Source organism: Diceros bicornis, chromosome 3 (genome assembly GCF_020826845.1).
Source record: "Diceros bicornis minor isolate mBicDic1 chromosome 3, mDicBic1.mat.cur, whole genome shotgun sequence".
NCBI lineage: Eukaryota > Metazoa > Chordata > Mammalia > Perissodactyla > Rhinocerotidae > Diceros > Diceros bicornis.
Window position 1 is genome coordinate 49,964,938 of NC_080742.1, and position 16,758 is coordinate 49,981,695.

The window sequence follows — 16,758 nt, forward strand, 5'->3', positions numbered from 1 at the left end:
GCCATCCCTGTGGCTTAGCAGTTAAGTGCACGTGTTCCACTGCTGGCGGCCCGAGTTCAGATCCCGGGCGCGCACAGACTCACTGCTTCTCTGGCCATGCTGAGGTGGTGTCCCACATACAGCAACTAGCAGGATGTGCAACTATGACATACAACTATCTACTGGGGCTTTGGGGAGAAAAACGGAAAAAAAGGAGGAGGACTGGCAATAGATGTTAGCTCAGGGCCGGTCTTCCTCAGCAAAAAGAGGAGGATTGGTATGGATGTTAGCTCAGGGCTGATCTTCCTCACAAAAAATGAAATAAAAAAAGTTCCTTTAAAAAAATAAATAAAATAAAATTGATTATGGCTATGATTGTACAACTCTGTGACTATACTAAAAATCATTGAATTGTACATTTTAATTTGGTGAATTGCATGGTATATAAATTATATCTCAATAAAGTTGTTACCAAAAAAGAAAAACATTGGCTGTTTAAAGAAAAAACAGTAACAATGTATTGCAGGGTTTATAACATACATGAGAAAAATGTATGTCCACAATAGCACAAAGGTTAGGAGAGGGGAAATGGAAGTATAGTTTTGTAAGTTTCTTATACTATACATAAAGTGGCATAATATTACTTGAAGATAGACTGTGATATATTACACATATATAATATGAATCCTACAGTAACAACTAAAAAATGAAACAAAGAGGTATAGCTAATAAGCCAACAAAGGAGATATAATGAAATCACAAAAAGTAGAGTCCAAAAGATGCAGAAAAAGAGGAAAAGTGGAACAAAGAACAGATGCAACAAACAGAAAACACATAACAAGAAGCCACATTTAAACCCACTACATCAATAATCACAATAAATGTAAATGGTCTAAACAATCTAATTAAAAGGCAGAGAAATGTCAGATTGGATAAAAAAGCAAGATATGGGGGTCATGGGCCTATGGGAACAGGTGGGACTGCCCTGGAAAAGGCTGATAAGAAGCAAAGGGAGCTGAGGAGCAAACCATGAGTAACATAAGGTGCACGTAAGAACTACCTTCAGAAGACTCTTTCCATTACATAACACACAACTTAAAAATAATAATAAAGTGCCTATGGGGTCAATGACACTTAGCAACTAGGAGGTTAGAGATCTTATGAGAATTATTTCCAGAAGTTTTCAGTGAAAGTTAGAGAAGTTTCTAATCAAGCTTCAATTCTAAACTTTAGTAGCAAAGATTCAGAAGGGAAACTATGGTACTTGTAACCTAAACTGGTAATATTGATTGCCTCTAGAGACAGGAACTGGGTGGCTAGGGACTGAGGTGGGGGAGGGAGAGTTTTTATAAAATACTCTTTCATATCTTTCAAATTTTATAGTTGTATTTTTTAAGGCAATGTGGCAAATCAGGTGATATCACTGTTAGCAGAGAAAAATGTTTTAAAAACATGTCTGTTTCTATGCTCATTGTTTGAAAACCCAGGATGCTCAAATTTTCTTTCTATAGTAATACACTCTGACTTTTGAATAAATAAATAAGTTAACAAAATTAACTAATCCATTTAGAAAATATCTGCAGTCTTATTTACTCTTTAGAACAACCCAACCCCTCCCAAATCCAAAATATAAACTGAATATAGGAACAACAACCACAAAACTGAAAAAAAGTCAACAATGTAAAATGTGATTTCAGAAATAAAATTTAAATTTTTCAAAAGCAAAAAACCCCTCTGCTGTCCAGACTCTGATAAATAACTGTAAATATTTACTGTTTCTAGAACTATATGAGGCATTCCACTTGGCTGTGGAATGAGATAGAGAAAAAGTTACAGGAATAAATGGTGGTGGCCCAGACAAAGATTAAGAATTTTTTTTTAAAGGGAATAACTAAATCACCTTCCTGAATCCTTAATTATGAAATACACAAGTATCAGTTATTGTTCAGAGATGAGAGGCAAGAACATCAAATGGTGCAGATCCTTCCGCCAAGGCCCGAGGCTAGGGCCCACTTTTGATCTTAACAAGCATTTACAGCAGTTTCTGAATAAAATAAATCTGTAACCTTACAAAAAATGATGAAGGTCAAACATATTAGCACATTACCTTGCCAGAAAACAAAATTTCTAGACTCAGCGTGACATGCAGAGATAGGCGGATGGTGGCTGACCTAATGGAAAAAAAGGCCAAAATACAAAAAATTAATTAACTTTTGTGCCTCATGAACTCCAATCTGCTCCCTTGCATTGAGATGTAACATAATGCACCGTGTCTAACTGAATGAAAACTTCTTTACACTCCTCCAAGTCTGTCCTCAAGAGGGTGCTCCTGATACAGTCAGCTCTGACGGGCTCACGCTTGTCACGTGTGAGAAGAATACCGGTGAATGGAAGCCTCTAGAAGCCTCGGGGAAATGTGGCCAAGTGGCAAGTGATGAGTATACGGTCTCGTGAAAGACGTGAAAATAAAACAGGGACATGCAAGGGCTGCCCACTCATAAACCATATAATCTGACACTGGCTACCCAGTGTCAAACTCTATGAGCTGTACTGAAAGTGCTGCAGATGTTTCAATCAAGACGTCAAATAGTATATATTTTTAAATGCTACTTCTAAGCAACACAAAAACGCTCTTTGGCTCAGCAGATTTAACTCTTCTGAAAGCTCTACCACAAAGTCCAGCCACTTTTCAAATGACCTACAAGAAGATCAATCTAAGATAATTTTTTAGAAGATCTATAATAAAGAGCTAAACAATTATTCAAGAATGTTAGTCAACTGCTAAGAAAAAAATTTTTTATTCATTTTTTGTCAAGATAAAAATATCTTGAGTAAATATATAATTACATTCTAGAGAATAGAATCCCCTGTAACAGAGAGGGCAGCACATTTCTCTGCCTCTTGTCACTGGGTCGTTACTTCTGTTTTATTCACTAAAGAAGAAGCTAAAAGAGAAAATGGCTCCTCGGTCAGATTTCCTCTTTATTTCAGTAACACTGGGGGCACGTGAGCAATATATGTACTGTTATTATAATTCAGTACTAGTGAAACCAGAGTAATACTGTCAGGGGTGTTTCCAGAAACTTCTCTGACTTAGCTGGTTCTTAGAAAGTATCTTACATTTAGAGCATTTAGCCCAAAGCCTTCATATTACAAACGAGGGGACTGAAACCAGAAAGATTAAGTCATGTTTCCCAAACACACTGATAGGGAAGAAGTGGAGGTAAGACCCAGCATTATTGGTTTACACCAATCGTTTTCAAAGTTCAAAAAGAAAAATTGTTTTAAGCAGCTACACCCTGTTTTGAAACATATCTTATCAAGAACTCAGACCACTGAGCCCTGCTTGAGGTGAACAGCTATGTTGGGGAGAGGGGCATGACAAACCCACAAACACTCATCTTGCTCTGGGCCCTCAGGTGCACTGAGGAACATGGTTTGAAAACCACGTCTCTGTGCCACTCCTCTAGGTGAGAACTGCAGGGATGGGACAGCCCAGAGTCAGGCCACCTACGCATTTAAGTGATGGGCTTTCAATCCTTCCAGCTTGGACCAAAGAAGAGACAAAGATTTAAATAGTGTGGATATCTTTCAGGTCTCAATGCACATAAATCCCAGATCCAATACGAGGTGGGAGATGCAAATGTGTTGTTCCTTAGATGGTCGTAGTTCCCACAGCCCTTTTAAAAACAAGAGGCCCCTCCGTGTGCCTATGGGATTTTTAAAGGCAATTTTCACCTTAAGGACTGACTTAGAAACCTTACCCCTAAAACGCAACTCTCTGCTTTCCTTCATTGTCTTTATTAATCCAATCCTTTGAAGATATTTTCTGTCACAAAATGCTGCATCCTTGTCTCCCCTTCTCCCCCCACGAGCTCTCCATGAAAACAGTGGTTAACTGTTAAATGTTGGGATCATGTAAAACTAAACCAGGGCAAGCCAATACCACCCCCCACTTCTCCACTCTCCTCGGCCCCCCGACAGTGGAGTGTGAGAGGAGCTATGGCATGTCCCCGTTCCCCACAATGTAGGCATATTTTAAAGTAGATTATTATGAAGTAGATTGTATTCATTCCCACAGAAACAATGTAGTAAAAAATGTAGTGATCACAGCCTTGGTCAAGAATTTGGCATTTTACAGGTGTGGCCAAATGTAAACATCAAAGCAAAATACAGTATATAGAAACCACAACCTCTTCTGTAATGATTTTAAATCCCACAAAACAGGGATAAATACATTGTCCATATGAACTATAAAAGAAGCCCCATCATATCATAAAGTATACATAGGTCCATAAAGTATACATACATACATAAAAATGCAACTTTGATCTTTTAAAACTGTGTCAGATTACTGAATCGGTGCTCAGCAGAGTGCCTTTCAATGGGCTCAAAGGATGTTTTCTGATGAATAAATCTCAGCATTCAAATATCAATGATTTTGCTCATTTCTTTCTGGCTTAAGAAGGCCTTTGAGAATGACTTATTTGGTGCGCATTGTCTTTTAAGAAGTTTACAAAGCTTTCCGGGGAAAGTAAATTAATGCCTTATTTTTCTTTGATAGATTTCCTCACAGCAGGTATTTATCCATCAAGCGTCTCTGGAGCATCTGCCATGTGCTGCACTAGTGTCAGGGAATGAGGGAGAGCTCTTGGATTCCCACAGAGCTAGGTCCTAACTGTGCAATATCATCTGTTGGCTGGAGGACCTGGAGCCCAAGTTTTTAAACCCTCTGGGCCTTGGGTACCTCATCTGTAAACTTGGGCTAATACCACTGACTTTGCAAACTAAAAAAAGATGACACATGTACAGTGCCAGGATCACATGCTGGTATGGAGTAGGCAGGGACTAAATTTTAGCCATTTTTCATGAGTGGTATTTCCACTTAGTTCTCATGGTAACCTTGTGTCTTCATTACCCTTATTTTATAAATTAGGATACAGGGGTTCTATCTACTGAAGAAACTGTCCAATGCTACACAGCCAATTAGTGACAAGGGCAGCGCTTTAAAGCGAGGTCCTCTGATTTCAAATTTCACGCTCTTTTCTGCATCTCCAAGCTGCCTCTCCATGGCTGCTCTCAAAGTTGGGCTCCAGTCCCTCCCCAAAGCCTGGGCACACCATTAAGGTACCATCTCATGGATAGTTAGAGAAAAAATCTTTTGAGTCTGACGTTCCAACCTCTTTAAGTTTCATTCATTTCTTTGTAAAATGAGTCTGGGGATCCCTCTGGCTTCAAAATGTTATGACTCTAATGTCTGTTCTCGATGTCTTCTTCAAATCCCAGCATCAAAGGTGGCAGTAAATGCCAGTCAGTTGGAAAAGATTCTCCTAAGGCTTTGATTAATTTGAATGCCCATGGAAAGGGGTAATTCATGGTTAATAATTTAATCTTTGTTGATGGCAGTCTCTCTAAAATCTACTGGAGCAGAGAATAATAAGCACAGTCTAACCTGCCTTTGTTAGTGTGGGATTTGGCTTCTTTCCTCGTTACATCTGAATCCAGGCACAGACAGGCACAACTAGATTTTGAGTTTGAGTCTGAACTGACCCAGCCCTCGAGTAGTCACTGTCTGCTAGCCCACTGGATAAATCCAATTTTGACTATTTTTTAAGCATCCTTTTCCATCACTTCCTCTCCACTCAAATAAGAGCAATTTCTGATTGGTGAGGATTTCCAAACATTCAGGAAATTAGTATGCATAATCTTTATTATGCAAGTATTTATACATATCTTTCTTTCTATAATCCCAAAGTCAATGAGTTCCCTTGGTAGTTAAGAATTCTTGTAACTTATTTGTAATTAAAGTCCTGTAAAAAGGACCTAATCCTTTTTGATGTATGCTTTGAATGCACTTTATACAAGAGGTGGGCGGTAAGAGGGGAAGGAGATAGGTAAAGAGTGTATTTCAGTATTTGTGTATTTTGTAAATTTTTCTTTTTTGGATTTAGAAAAATATCCCTTCAATACATCAGTTCTGCAACTGTCCAGAGACATAACTATAGAGTCCTCCTAGCTCCTGACTCACCTCTGACTGCACAGGTCAGAGGGCAGCTTGTGGAAAAGAGGACAAGTACCAGGTGAAAAACCACCCAGGGAGTGGACCAAGTGGCCACCCCTCCCATGGCATTCGTCAAACATTTACTAATTACCTATAACGTGACAGGCACTGTCCTTGTCACTGGGGATAAATGAGAAAAAAAGAGACAAAAATCTTTATCCTCATGGAGTTTAGTTTAGTGTGGAGGTAGGTCAACAGACAATAAATAAGTAAGTTACACAACTTGTCAGTAGTAACGTGTTAAGGAGACTAAAGCAAGGCATGAGGATGGGGGAAGGCAAGTGGCAGTGCCATCCCAGACAGGGTGGTAGTGGCAGGACTCTATAACGGAAAGCTCTGGGGCTAAGAGAAATAAGGAAGTTAATGGCGCAGACACCTGGGAGCAGTGTGTCCCAGGCAGAGGACATGGACAGTGCCAGGGCTGGTGAATTCTTGGTATGTTTTAGGGGAAGCAAAAAGGCCAGTGTAGCTGAAGCCGAACGAGTGAAAGCAAGAGAGGGCATGAGGTCTGGGGGCGGCATCTTAGCGTGCTTTGTGGGCCATGGCCAGGACTTTGGATTTTATTCCAAGTGACTTGGGAAGTTGGAGGATTTAGAGCAGATGTTGCTCCTGTTTGAAGCAGTTGCTCTGACCACTGGGTGAGGAATTGCCAGTGGAGACAAGAGACCAGTGAACGAGTCTGTTGACTGTAGCTTAGGCCTGGTGGCCAGGACCAGTGGGGGAGGGAGTGAAAATGGCTGGCTTTGGAAGGAAGGCTTCTGAAGGAAGACCCCAGGATTTGCTGATGGGAAGGATGTAGATTATAAGAGCAAGAGCTATTAGGGATGATGCGAGAATACTGCCCTGATATGGGGGAGAATGCAGCTGCCAATTATTTTCTCCTTTCCTATATTCAGAGTTGATCACTTATTTGATAAACATATGGCTTCTTGCAGAAAAACCATAACAAAAACACAATAAGTGTTGACCTAGAAATGGAGGAGCACTGGTCTAGTCGCCTTATATTTGATTTGTTGCTAGTTTTATTTGAACAGCTTGAATTTCCCCTCTGATAACGTCTTTAAATAAGATCCACTTTACTCAGTAGTAAATAACTCTGCCTAATAGCAGATAAAAGAACTATTCAGAGAGGTGACAAGGAGGGAGGTGAAAGGTATTTATAAGTCTGTCCAAGAATGTGTATTCAGAGTTTTCCTGATAAGCAACAGAAAAGGAGGACGGGCTGAGCCCACAGAACAAAGGAAAAAAGACTTTATTTGAATCTCTTACATTTTAGCAACTTTCAATAACTCCATTCACCTTTTCTGTCGCAAACTCGCAACAGTACGTGGCTGGGTGGGTAAATGGATAAAATGACTTGAACAGTCATCTGACAACTGAAGTTTCAGGTAATTAAGAAAAGCTACTTTTAGATAATAGCTTAATTGCAGATCCTTTAGACACCAAGTCTTTCCCAAAGGTACAAAAAGAGAAGCAAAGCTAACTGAAGTGAGTTTTCTGACCCATCTGGTCCCTGATGAAGCTCACAGCCAGTGTGTCAGCTCTCTGCCAGGCAGCCAGAGAACCAACTCAGGAATAACCTGCCAGCAGGACCCTCAGGCCCTGAAGAGAGAAAGGAAGACCTTTCTTGCTGAATTCCCCCTTTTCTTTTCTTTGGAAAGCCAAGGCTGAATCACATTTCTTGGCACAATGGAAACTCCTCTCCTGAGGGTAGAAAAGCCAGAGGTTAGAACATCTCACAGGAATGTTTATGATCGACTCCTAAATGTTCCTCATTCACAAATGCCACTCCCCAGCCCACAATGGGAGCTTAGAACAAAGTCCCGAGTGAGTTTGGAGGATGAAAGGTTTAAGTGAGATGACAGGCAAAATCCCACAGACTGAACAGTATATGAAAACGCTATTTTTATATCCACAGCCAGTGAGTCCAGCAGCTCTGAGCACAATAACTAAACCTATACAAGCGACTCCAAAAAAACGATGAGGGAGAGAGGACCCTGGAATGGAAACAGAGGGTGTTAGGTGAGAGGCCCTGGAAGATACTAACGTTCTAGGCCTCAGTTTCCTCAACCATAACTGATGTTCACCTCACTTGCCACACAGGGGGTATTTTGAAGATCAAATAAGATCCTGTACAAATTTGAAAAGCATAAAGCACTCTGCAAACCTAATACTTAATTGTTATGAGGAAAATATTTTTTTTCTTTTTTTTCTTTTTGGTGAGGAAGATTAGCCCTGAGCTAACATCTGTTGCCAATCCTCCTCTTTTTGCTGAGGAAGATCGGCCCTGGGCTAACATCCGTGCCCATCTTCCTCTACTTTATATGTGGGACGCCTGCCACAGCATGGCTTGATAAGTGGTGCATAGGTCCACGCCTGGGATCCAAACCTGTGTACCCCAGGCCGCTGAAGTGGAGCGTGCAAACTAAACCACTACACCACTGGGCTGGCCCCTATGAGGAAAATTTGAACAGCAAATGCTCTGTCTGGTTTCTGACCACAGGAGTCATTTTGATCATGTGTTTTTCGGTCTTTCAGATGAGAAACAATACAGAGGGGAAAGCTGCGACGTAGCTGAACTCTGTGAAGTAGCAATTACTTCAGCTTCCTTGGCCACTAACCACCTCAAACCTCCACATACCCACCAAAACATGAAGCAACAAAACCCTGGACCTTGGAGGAATAGACATCACTTTTCAAATCACCCGACTCTGTTGTCTAGAAAACTCAGTAGAAAGGCTGAGTTACCCTTGTTTCTTTCCAGGTCCTTTCACTTGGAGATATGATTTCCATCAACATTCTCATTAGAATAAAATTCCACCCAAAAATATTAATTTGGGGCTCCTATCCAGGTCATTCAGTAACCTCCACTCATTGTAGAGAGGTACAAGAAAGCAAAGAAGCCCCAAACCCCAAGAGCTGAAGTATATCACCCACACGTAACGGACAAGGGTAGAGTCACGCTGTCTCCGTAAAGGTAGATTGTCTCCTGGGCCGGAAGCAGAAAGAGCCATACTGGCAGGGACCAGCCTGAAACAGAATAAAGGCTCTGACGCTCTCTTTAGATGTGTTACTTTAGAAGGCCTTCGTGCACAATGGGTCAGGTGGTCAGCATAAACAACAAGGGTGGGAGAGGGGTAGGGGAGGCTGAATTGATGTCTCCTGCTGACCAGGAAGAGGAAGGCCCTGGCCAAAACCCTTTCCACTCCTGGGGCAGTGGGAGCCCAGCACATCAAATCGAACAGCTCTTACTCCTTCTCATTGTACACTCACTTGATGATTACAATTTGGCTTTCCAAGTAATCTGTCTATGGGGAAAGCATGCCAGGTCACGCTGACCAAAGCTTTCTGGTCCCCGAGGCAGGTCTATTTTTCACAGTAAATGCATATAGGAGCAGTTTATACATCAGTTTCTTGCAAGCTTAGCTAGTGTGAATCTGTCCCTGAGAGGCTCATCCATTCTTGGGTGTATTTAAAGAACCAACTATCTGAGGTCATAAGACTAAATTCCAGATAGATGAAGCAGGAGTGATGGTACTCTGATGGTAAAGCCAGCTGTGAGGACTCCTGGCTGCCTGATGGCTGGCTTCTGTCAGAGCTCACCAGCAACATTATGCCCCCTTCAAACCACTTGAATTAATAGAGTAGATATGGTATATCTTATTTCAACACTCCTCTTACTATTCTTAACACACTATATTAAAAATCATTTTAAAAGTTGGCCCTAGGGGCCGGCCTGGTGGCATAGTGGTTAAGTTCACATGCTCCACTTTGGCGGCCCAGGGTTCATGGATTTGGATCTCAGGTGTGTACCTACACACCGCTCATCAAGCCATGCTGTGGTGGCGTCCCACATACAAAATAGAGGAAGGCTGGAAGAGATGTTAGCTCAGGGCCAATCTTCCTCACCAAAGAAAAAAGTTGCCTCTAAATGTAAGAGCAATAACCATCTACTGAACAGTTACCATCCTCAGTGCAAGTACTTTATCTATCAGTGTATTATTTCACTTAAGCCTTACTGCAACCTATGAGCTAAGCATTATCATTCCTATTTCTTAGACAAAGAAATAACCAAGGCTTAGAAAGTTTAAGTAGCTTCTATAAGGCCGCACATGGAGTACGTGGTGGGTTAGGATTTGAAAGGAGGTCTGCATTACAGCCAGCACACCCTATGCTACTAACAATGACCAGATCTTTCTTGCTTATTTCCCTGGGATCCATTTCATGGAACTAAAGCCTAAGTTATGTAATGCTCCTTCCCTCTTTGTGCACACGTGCCCAGGAGCTCTGCCTTCTCTCTCTGTCCCACCATAGGAGACACATGAGCAGATCCTGAATTTGGTCCTGCCCCGTCAGGGGCTCATGGGATTGAAGCTTAGCTTCACACAAGCTCACGTTACTATTCTTTTCTTATGCCTGTTCATCCTGTCCTGATTGCTGTAGTTTAGGGCTATTATTGGGCTTTCTCATATGAGTGCATACAATACCATGGTAACCAAATTACATTTTCATTTATTCTCATTCCATTTTAGGTTTAGTATTCAAATAACCCAGCTGAATTTGTATCAGATCATCTTATCCCTTTAACTACTGATTTAACCCCTTACCTCCCCAACATTGGTGTTTAATTTCTCGTTCTAGCTTCTAACTGGAAAGCTACTGAAAATGTGCTTTGGGATTACTGTGTATTCATTTTCCTTTGAGTTTCAGAGAACACTGCCTGTAATTTACAGGACAAGCATCATCTTCCTAAGTCTCTCAGCCACACCACCTTTCCCTTCCTACCCCCACAGTGCAAATCCATTGATAAAAAGGGCAGCCAAATAGCAGGAAGAAAAATAATATTTTAGCAACCAACTCTTTTTTCCTCAGTTTTCTAAGAATTGGGAGGAGAGAAATGTATTGAAGCAATCCTGTTTAATGTTCCTAGGCTGACATTTAGGGATGGATATATGGAGGGTGGACATATTCAGTCTCTGCCTTAACCAGGCAGGAGAGGACTGTTTTTTATTTTCAGGATCAATGCACCATATTTTAGCTAAACAATTCCTTATTGACAGATATTTTGGATGTTCCCAACATTCCACTACTGCAAACGATGCTGTCCCATATCAATATGACAGCAAACATTCATACAACACTTAATGGTTCATGTATCAGACACGGCTCTAAGTGCTTTGTAGAGAGTATCTCATTTAATTGCCACAAAGCCATCTCACGGCTGTGCCATTATCATTGTCTCCACGTTAAAGAGGAAACTGAAGCACAGAAAGGTTAAGTAACGTGCCCTGGGTTATAAAGCCAGTGGGAGGCAGAGCTGAGATGTGAACCTAGGCTGTCTCCAGAGACACTGCTCTTTGTTTTGGAATATTATTCTCTGCTAATTCTTAGGTGGCGAGAGTCTCACGGAAACTCAGGGAACTCAGGCTGCCTAAGTATAAAGTATGTTCATCCATTATATGAGCACGGGCATTCTGGTCTGTCCCCAGCTCCCACCCCACTGCAGCCTCCCAGCTCCCAGAACAATGCCAGGTGCATGGTATATGCTTGAGAAATACTGACGGATTGAATAAATATGTGGATGAACGATTCCTCTTAAATTAAAATAAAAAATAATGTGGGGCTGGCCGGGTGGCACAAGCGGTTAAGTGTGAGCGCTCCGCTGCGGCAGCCCGGGGTGCGCCGGTTTGGATCCTGGGTGTGCACCAACGCACCACTTGGCAAGCCATACTTTGGAGGCGTCCCATATAAAGTAGAGGAAGATGGGCATGGATGTTAGCCCAGGGCCAGTTTTCCTCAGCAAAAAAAAGAGGAGGATTGGCAGATGTTAGCACAGGGCTGATCTTCCTCACACACACACAAAAAAAATGCATTTATGGTGCTACCCATTCCGATGGGGGTGTTCATGCTCTAGAATGACAACGTCAAAGAGTAAGGGTGCACACTTTAAACCCCTAAATCGAAGGTTGGAGAAATGTTTCATCCTTTGAAATTCTTCTCACTATGACTTTAAACAGAAAGGGCACTGTCGATGCAAATGGTCCAGTGAGTGCTCAGCACTGCTAGTACCTTTATGCACAGTGGTGGCTAGGTTTCAGCGGAAGGGAAATCGATCCCTCTCTTTATGTGTAGAAGCACTGTGATTATCGCAGTTGCTTTGAAGCCAGCTAAAGGTGGAAAACAAATATTTCAAAAGCACATGTAATAGGAGGCATGAGCAACTCCTCTAGTGCAAGTGGACAAAGAGGGTGTAGACAACAAACAAAAGAGTGCACATCCACCTGCTCTGAAAAATACCGGAAGCCCTTGTCCTCGCGAATACACTCGTACGTTTCTCCAAGAACAGGGTTAAAGGGCTTGCTTCCCGCTCGGAAGTAGCTAGACGCGTACGCCGACACAGCAAAGGCTGCCACGTACACCTAGGAGAGGGAGGAAAGAATTCTGTTATTTCTCTGTCACCAAGAAATTTATTTTTACAAACAAAGACATGAACAAGACACAACTTCTGTTTCTCTCTTTATGGTTTATTTTGGAAAGCCAAAGATTTGTCCAAACAACTCTGGTTAAAAGTTGCAGGTTTAGGGGCCGGCCCGTGGCTTAGCGGTTAAGTGTGCATGCTCCGCTGCTGGTGGCCCGGGTTCCACACCCTGGGCGCGCACCGACGCACTGCTTCTCAGGCCATGCTGAGGCCGCGTCCCACATAAAGCAACTAGAAGAATGTGCAGCTATGACATACATAAATAAATAAAATTACTAAAAAAAAAAAAAGTTGCAGGTTTAAGTAACGTTCATTTTGGCCCAGAGACAAATGAACCAAACATTTTCAAACTGTCCATTTGTTCTGATGCCTAAAAGTTGGGAGAGGCTTTCAAGATGATGCAATTTATCAAACGAACTCTACTGTTTTTGAGCTGTTAAGCTGAGTCCAGTAGCCCTCAGCCTTACAGTACCTGAGAATCCTGACATCGTGCTCAGGCTTTCGGGGAGGAGGGGGAAGAAGAGCATAAAAGGAGCGAACTGCCCTCAAAATTCAGGAATAAGCATCCTAAGCTTACTGCCCAATTTGATACTGTACAAACCTAAAAAGTCATTTTGACACAAGAAAATCTGTGAGAGGCATTTCCTGAGCCTGGGCAACAAGCCACAGGAACAGAGCACAGTGCCTTTAAAAAAATTCTGCTTTTCTGGGAGGAAAATGAAAAATCAAGATCCTTTCATGGCCCTCGCTGGGAGGCGCTCGGCATTTTTATCAGCTCCCCTTTCAGGGCACCAAAGAGACACACTATTCTTTTTGGTTATTTGGGGGGCAGGGGCAGCAAAAAATTAAACCTAAGTAGGGATGGCAACTTTCCCTTTCTAACATCAAGTAACAATCTCAATGTTTCCCCTTCCCAGCACATTTCATGAAGCTCCTCATATTGGAAAAAAAGCTGCATGCCTTTCATAAATGTTCACTAGTCATATAACTTTTCTTATCCTTTGCAAATAGGAGCCCCCTTAATATCTCACATTACAGAACACTCCAGAGCAGCTAGAGAGCTTATAAAAACCAATTCACTATGCTCAATTCAGTCTTTATTCTTGAAATCTTGGTATCTCTGTTTCTCTCTCTGTTTCCTCATGTCTGTTACCTATTAAACACGAAGGTCACACTGTCTGTATGGAATGCTGAATCGACCCTGAATCACCTTCACAATTTAAAATATAACAAAATTTATAAAAGAACTTGGTATCATTCATAATGCGGGGGGCGGGGGAGAAGGGAGGGAGGGAACAGGCACAATGAAGCATTCTCCTTCTGAGCTAGCAACAGGAGAGAATCTGCAGGGGCAGGAGCTGATTCCCAGAGCAGTAAACACAACCTACTGAATAAGGTTTCTGCTCAGTGCTTTCCTGTACTTTCCTTTCCTAATGTTTGTGCTGGAATCAGAAGCCTTTCTTGAAGCTTCTTCTCAAGGTCAATTCTACCAATCAATCAGCTGACATCTTAAGGGTCTCTAAATTGCCCTAAGAATGAAACACCTTTCAGAATATATTCATCAAAATCAATCGTTTTCTTTAAAGAAAAGACTGTCCACAAAGGCTGAGTTTTAACACTTGCCTTAGAAGCGATTTGCCTCCCTTTTCAACAGAAGTTCTCTGGGGAACAGTAACAAAGAAAAAAAAAAAAGCTTGTTTTTCTCTCCTGCTCTTATTATCACCAGCATCAAGAAAGTCTCTTTGATGGGAGGTCCCTGGAGACTTTGTGGAAGGACTATGGCATGCCTCTTTCAGCCAGTAGTTAGATTTCCCCTTAATCTTCAAATCACTAAAGTAATGAAGTTTTAATGAGGGTTAAAACTACAGAATGCTTAGAATTTAGAGAACAATGGTATCCTCCATCAGTGAGAGGGAGACTTATGGCCAGGTCCCTGAAGCAGGGTGGGGGCACCACCTCCAATTTAGCCAATCAGCAAATGCTCAGGACAGAGATTCTGCATTTGGGGGAAGACACTAAAGTCCCAGCCTCCTATACAATGACCTCACCGTTGAGCAGATAACATATGAGAAAGCAAAAAGCGGAAGAGACACTCAGTTTTTGTTTGAGGAAGATTGGCCCTTCGCTAACATCTGTTGCCAATCTTCCTCTTTTTTCTCCCCAAAGTCCCAGTACGTAGTTATGTATCACAGTTGTAGAGTTATAGCCCTCCTATATGAGCTGCTGCCTCAGCATGGCTTGATGAGCAGTGAGCAGGTCTGCGCCCAGGAACTGGCGAACCAGACTGGCAAATGCCAGGCCACCAAAGCAGAACGCACGAACTTAACCGCTATGCCACCGGGCAGCCCCAGAGACACTCAGTTTTGAAGAACAAAGTCAACCACAGTCACAAAAAGGGCGGATTTGGCCACAGTCTTACGACCAGGGCACCTCTATCCCCCTTCCTTCCCCACAGGACAGGGGAAGTATGAGAAACACCCGGAAATCCCTTCAAAAACCTGTGATTGGAAGGGATACTGAGTAGAGAACAGAAGGTGGATAGTTCCAGGACGAGCTTTCTCTTTTTTTTTTAAACTTACTCTATAAAAGAAGGAAGGGGGAAAAAACCCAAGAAGAATCTTTCTTATGTAAAAACCTCTTCTGTGAACGTTTTCTGAAAATCTAGGAGCTGATGTGACAATTCCAAAAATAAACAAAAACATTCCCAAGGGAAATTTACCCTGGATGAGAAAAACAGCTCGAGAAATTAAATTCTGTCCACTTGGGATAGTAAAAATAAATGCCCAGACAGCCCTCATGGGTTCTGGAGAAAGAAGAGGGGCAAAACCACAGAGCAGAACTACTCCCAGGCACCAGCTGCCACAGAGAAGCAGATCCTGACAAGACGACTGAAAACAGCCAGGTAGAGGGGAACCACACGTCGCTGAGAAATGAACCAATCTAAAGAACAATCCAAACGAAAACCAGGGGGGCAAGAGCTCTGGCTCTGCTGTCTTAGCTCTGTCAGGCCCCATGAACGGCCCGGCGGCTCAGGTGCAGAGGCCAGACAACGCAGTTGAAAGGTGGCTTCCTCACCATCCTTTCCAGGGCACTGGGCATCTGCGCAGCCTGGTCCAGAAGCTCACTGTACTCCAGCTCCTCACAGAGCCTCTGCAGCGTGTTCAGAGGTTCATTGAGCTCCACCGGCATGGCCACTTTGGACAGATCCTTCCCGATGTTATTTCTCAGGATGTTCCACAAGCTGATGTTACCAGTGTTGGGACACGGCGCCGGCAGACAAGTTCTTCTTTTGGACTTCGCTTCCCTGTCACTTTCAAGAACAGGCCCTAAAAGGGAAATAAGCCTGGTTGGCTCTATAAGGCATTTCATTTTATTTTATTATTTAAAAAAATTATCCAAGAATAAAACCTCACCTAGCAAGTATTCAATTTTACTAGTAATCTCAGTTATCCAGAATATGACTGAAAGTCAAAAAATAAAAAGAATTCTGCACAGTTAAATGCAGTACCAAAAATTATATGCATTAAAACTCAGACTTTCTTCAGGGGGAAGTCTTCAAGTTCCCACTCAAAAGCTAGTTCCTTGTAGTTTATATACGCTTATAATAAACTTAAACTGGATTTCTATGCCCATAGCAGGTTACTGTTTATACTTTTAAACTCTTTTCACTACCCAGAAATAGTAATAGCCATTTATATTTTGGAGTATTTTCATTCAGTGTTTTCCTCTATCCATATAGTTCATACTGTATGTCTCGTTTTATGTTCTGCTTATGCAGTTAACATCAGTATTTTTCCATGCTATTCAAAATTCTTCTAAAACATCATTTTTAATGACTGTCAAAAATTTCATGCTATGGATATGCCATAATTTGCTGAATTATTCATCTACTATTGGACTTGTACATTTCTTTCAATGTAGTGCTATGATGCAAAAAAAAAGTAGTGAACATTCATATTTTTAGATATTTGATCATATCTCTGATTAATTTCTTAGGATATACAGAAGTGGAATCACTATGTAAAAAACTACGAACATTCTTAGATTTTGATTCATATGATCAGGCGGCTCCTTATAAGGGCTGTATCAATTTCCCATTTATCAGCAGCATATGTGAGTGTCTATCTCCTGAGGACTTTCCAGGTTTCTCATCATTCGCTTTTAATTTTTGGCAAATTGTTAGGTGAATAGTGCTATCTCCCTGTTTTAACTTACATTTTAAAAATTGCTAGCGGTTTGG

At 41.8% G+C, this 16,758-nt stretch overlaps 1 protein-coding gene across 3 annotated transcripts in view; it reads right to left on the bottom strand.

Moving 5' to 3' along the window:
- The window catches only part of OSBPL3 (oxysterol binding protein like 3), a 202,841-nt gene that overhangs the window by 19,044 nt on the left and 167,039 nt on the right, over positions 1-16,758 (bottom strand). For all 3 annotated transcript variants that reach the window (XM_058527308.1, XM_058527305.1, XM_058527312.1), the window contains 3 exons: positions 15,594-15,844; positions 12,322-12,459; positions 2,087-2,150 (listed from right to left, as the gene is read on the bottom strand). In XM_058527308.1, the coding sequence (XP_058383291.1) occupies positions 2,087-2,150; positions 12,322-12,459; positions 15,594-15,844 (453 nt within the window). The remainder of the gene's footprint in view (positions 1-2,086; positions 2,151-12,321; positions 12,460-15,593; positions 15,845-16,758) is intronic.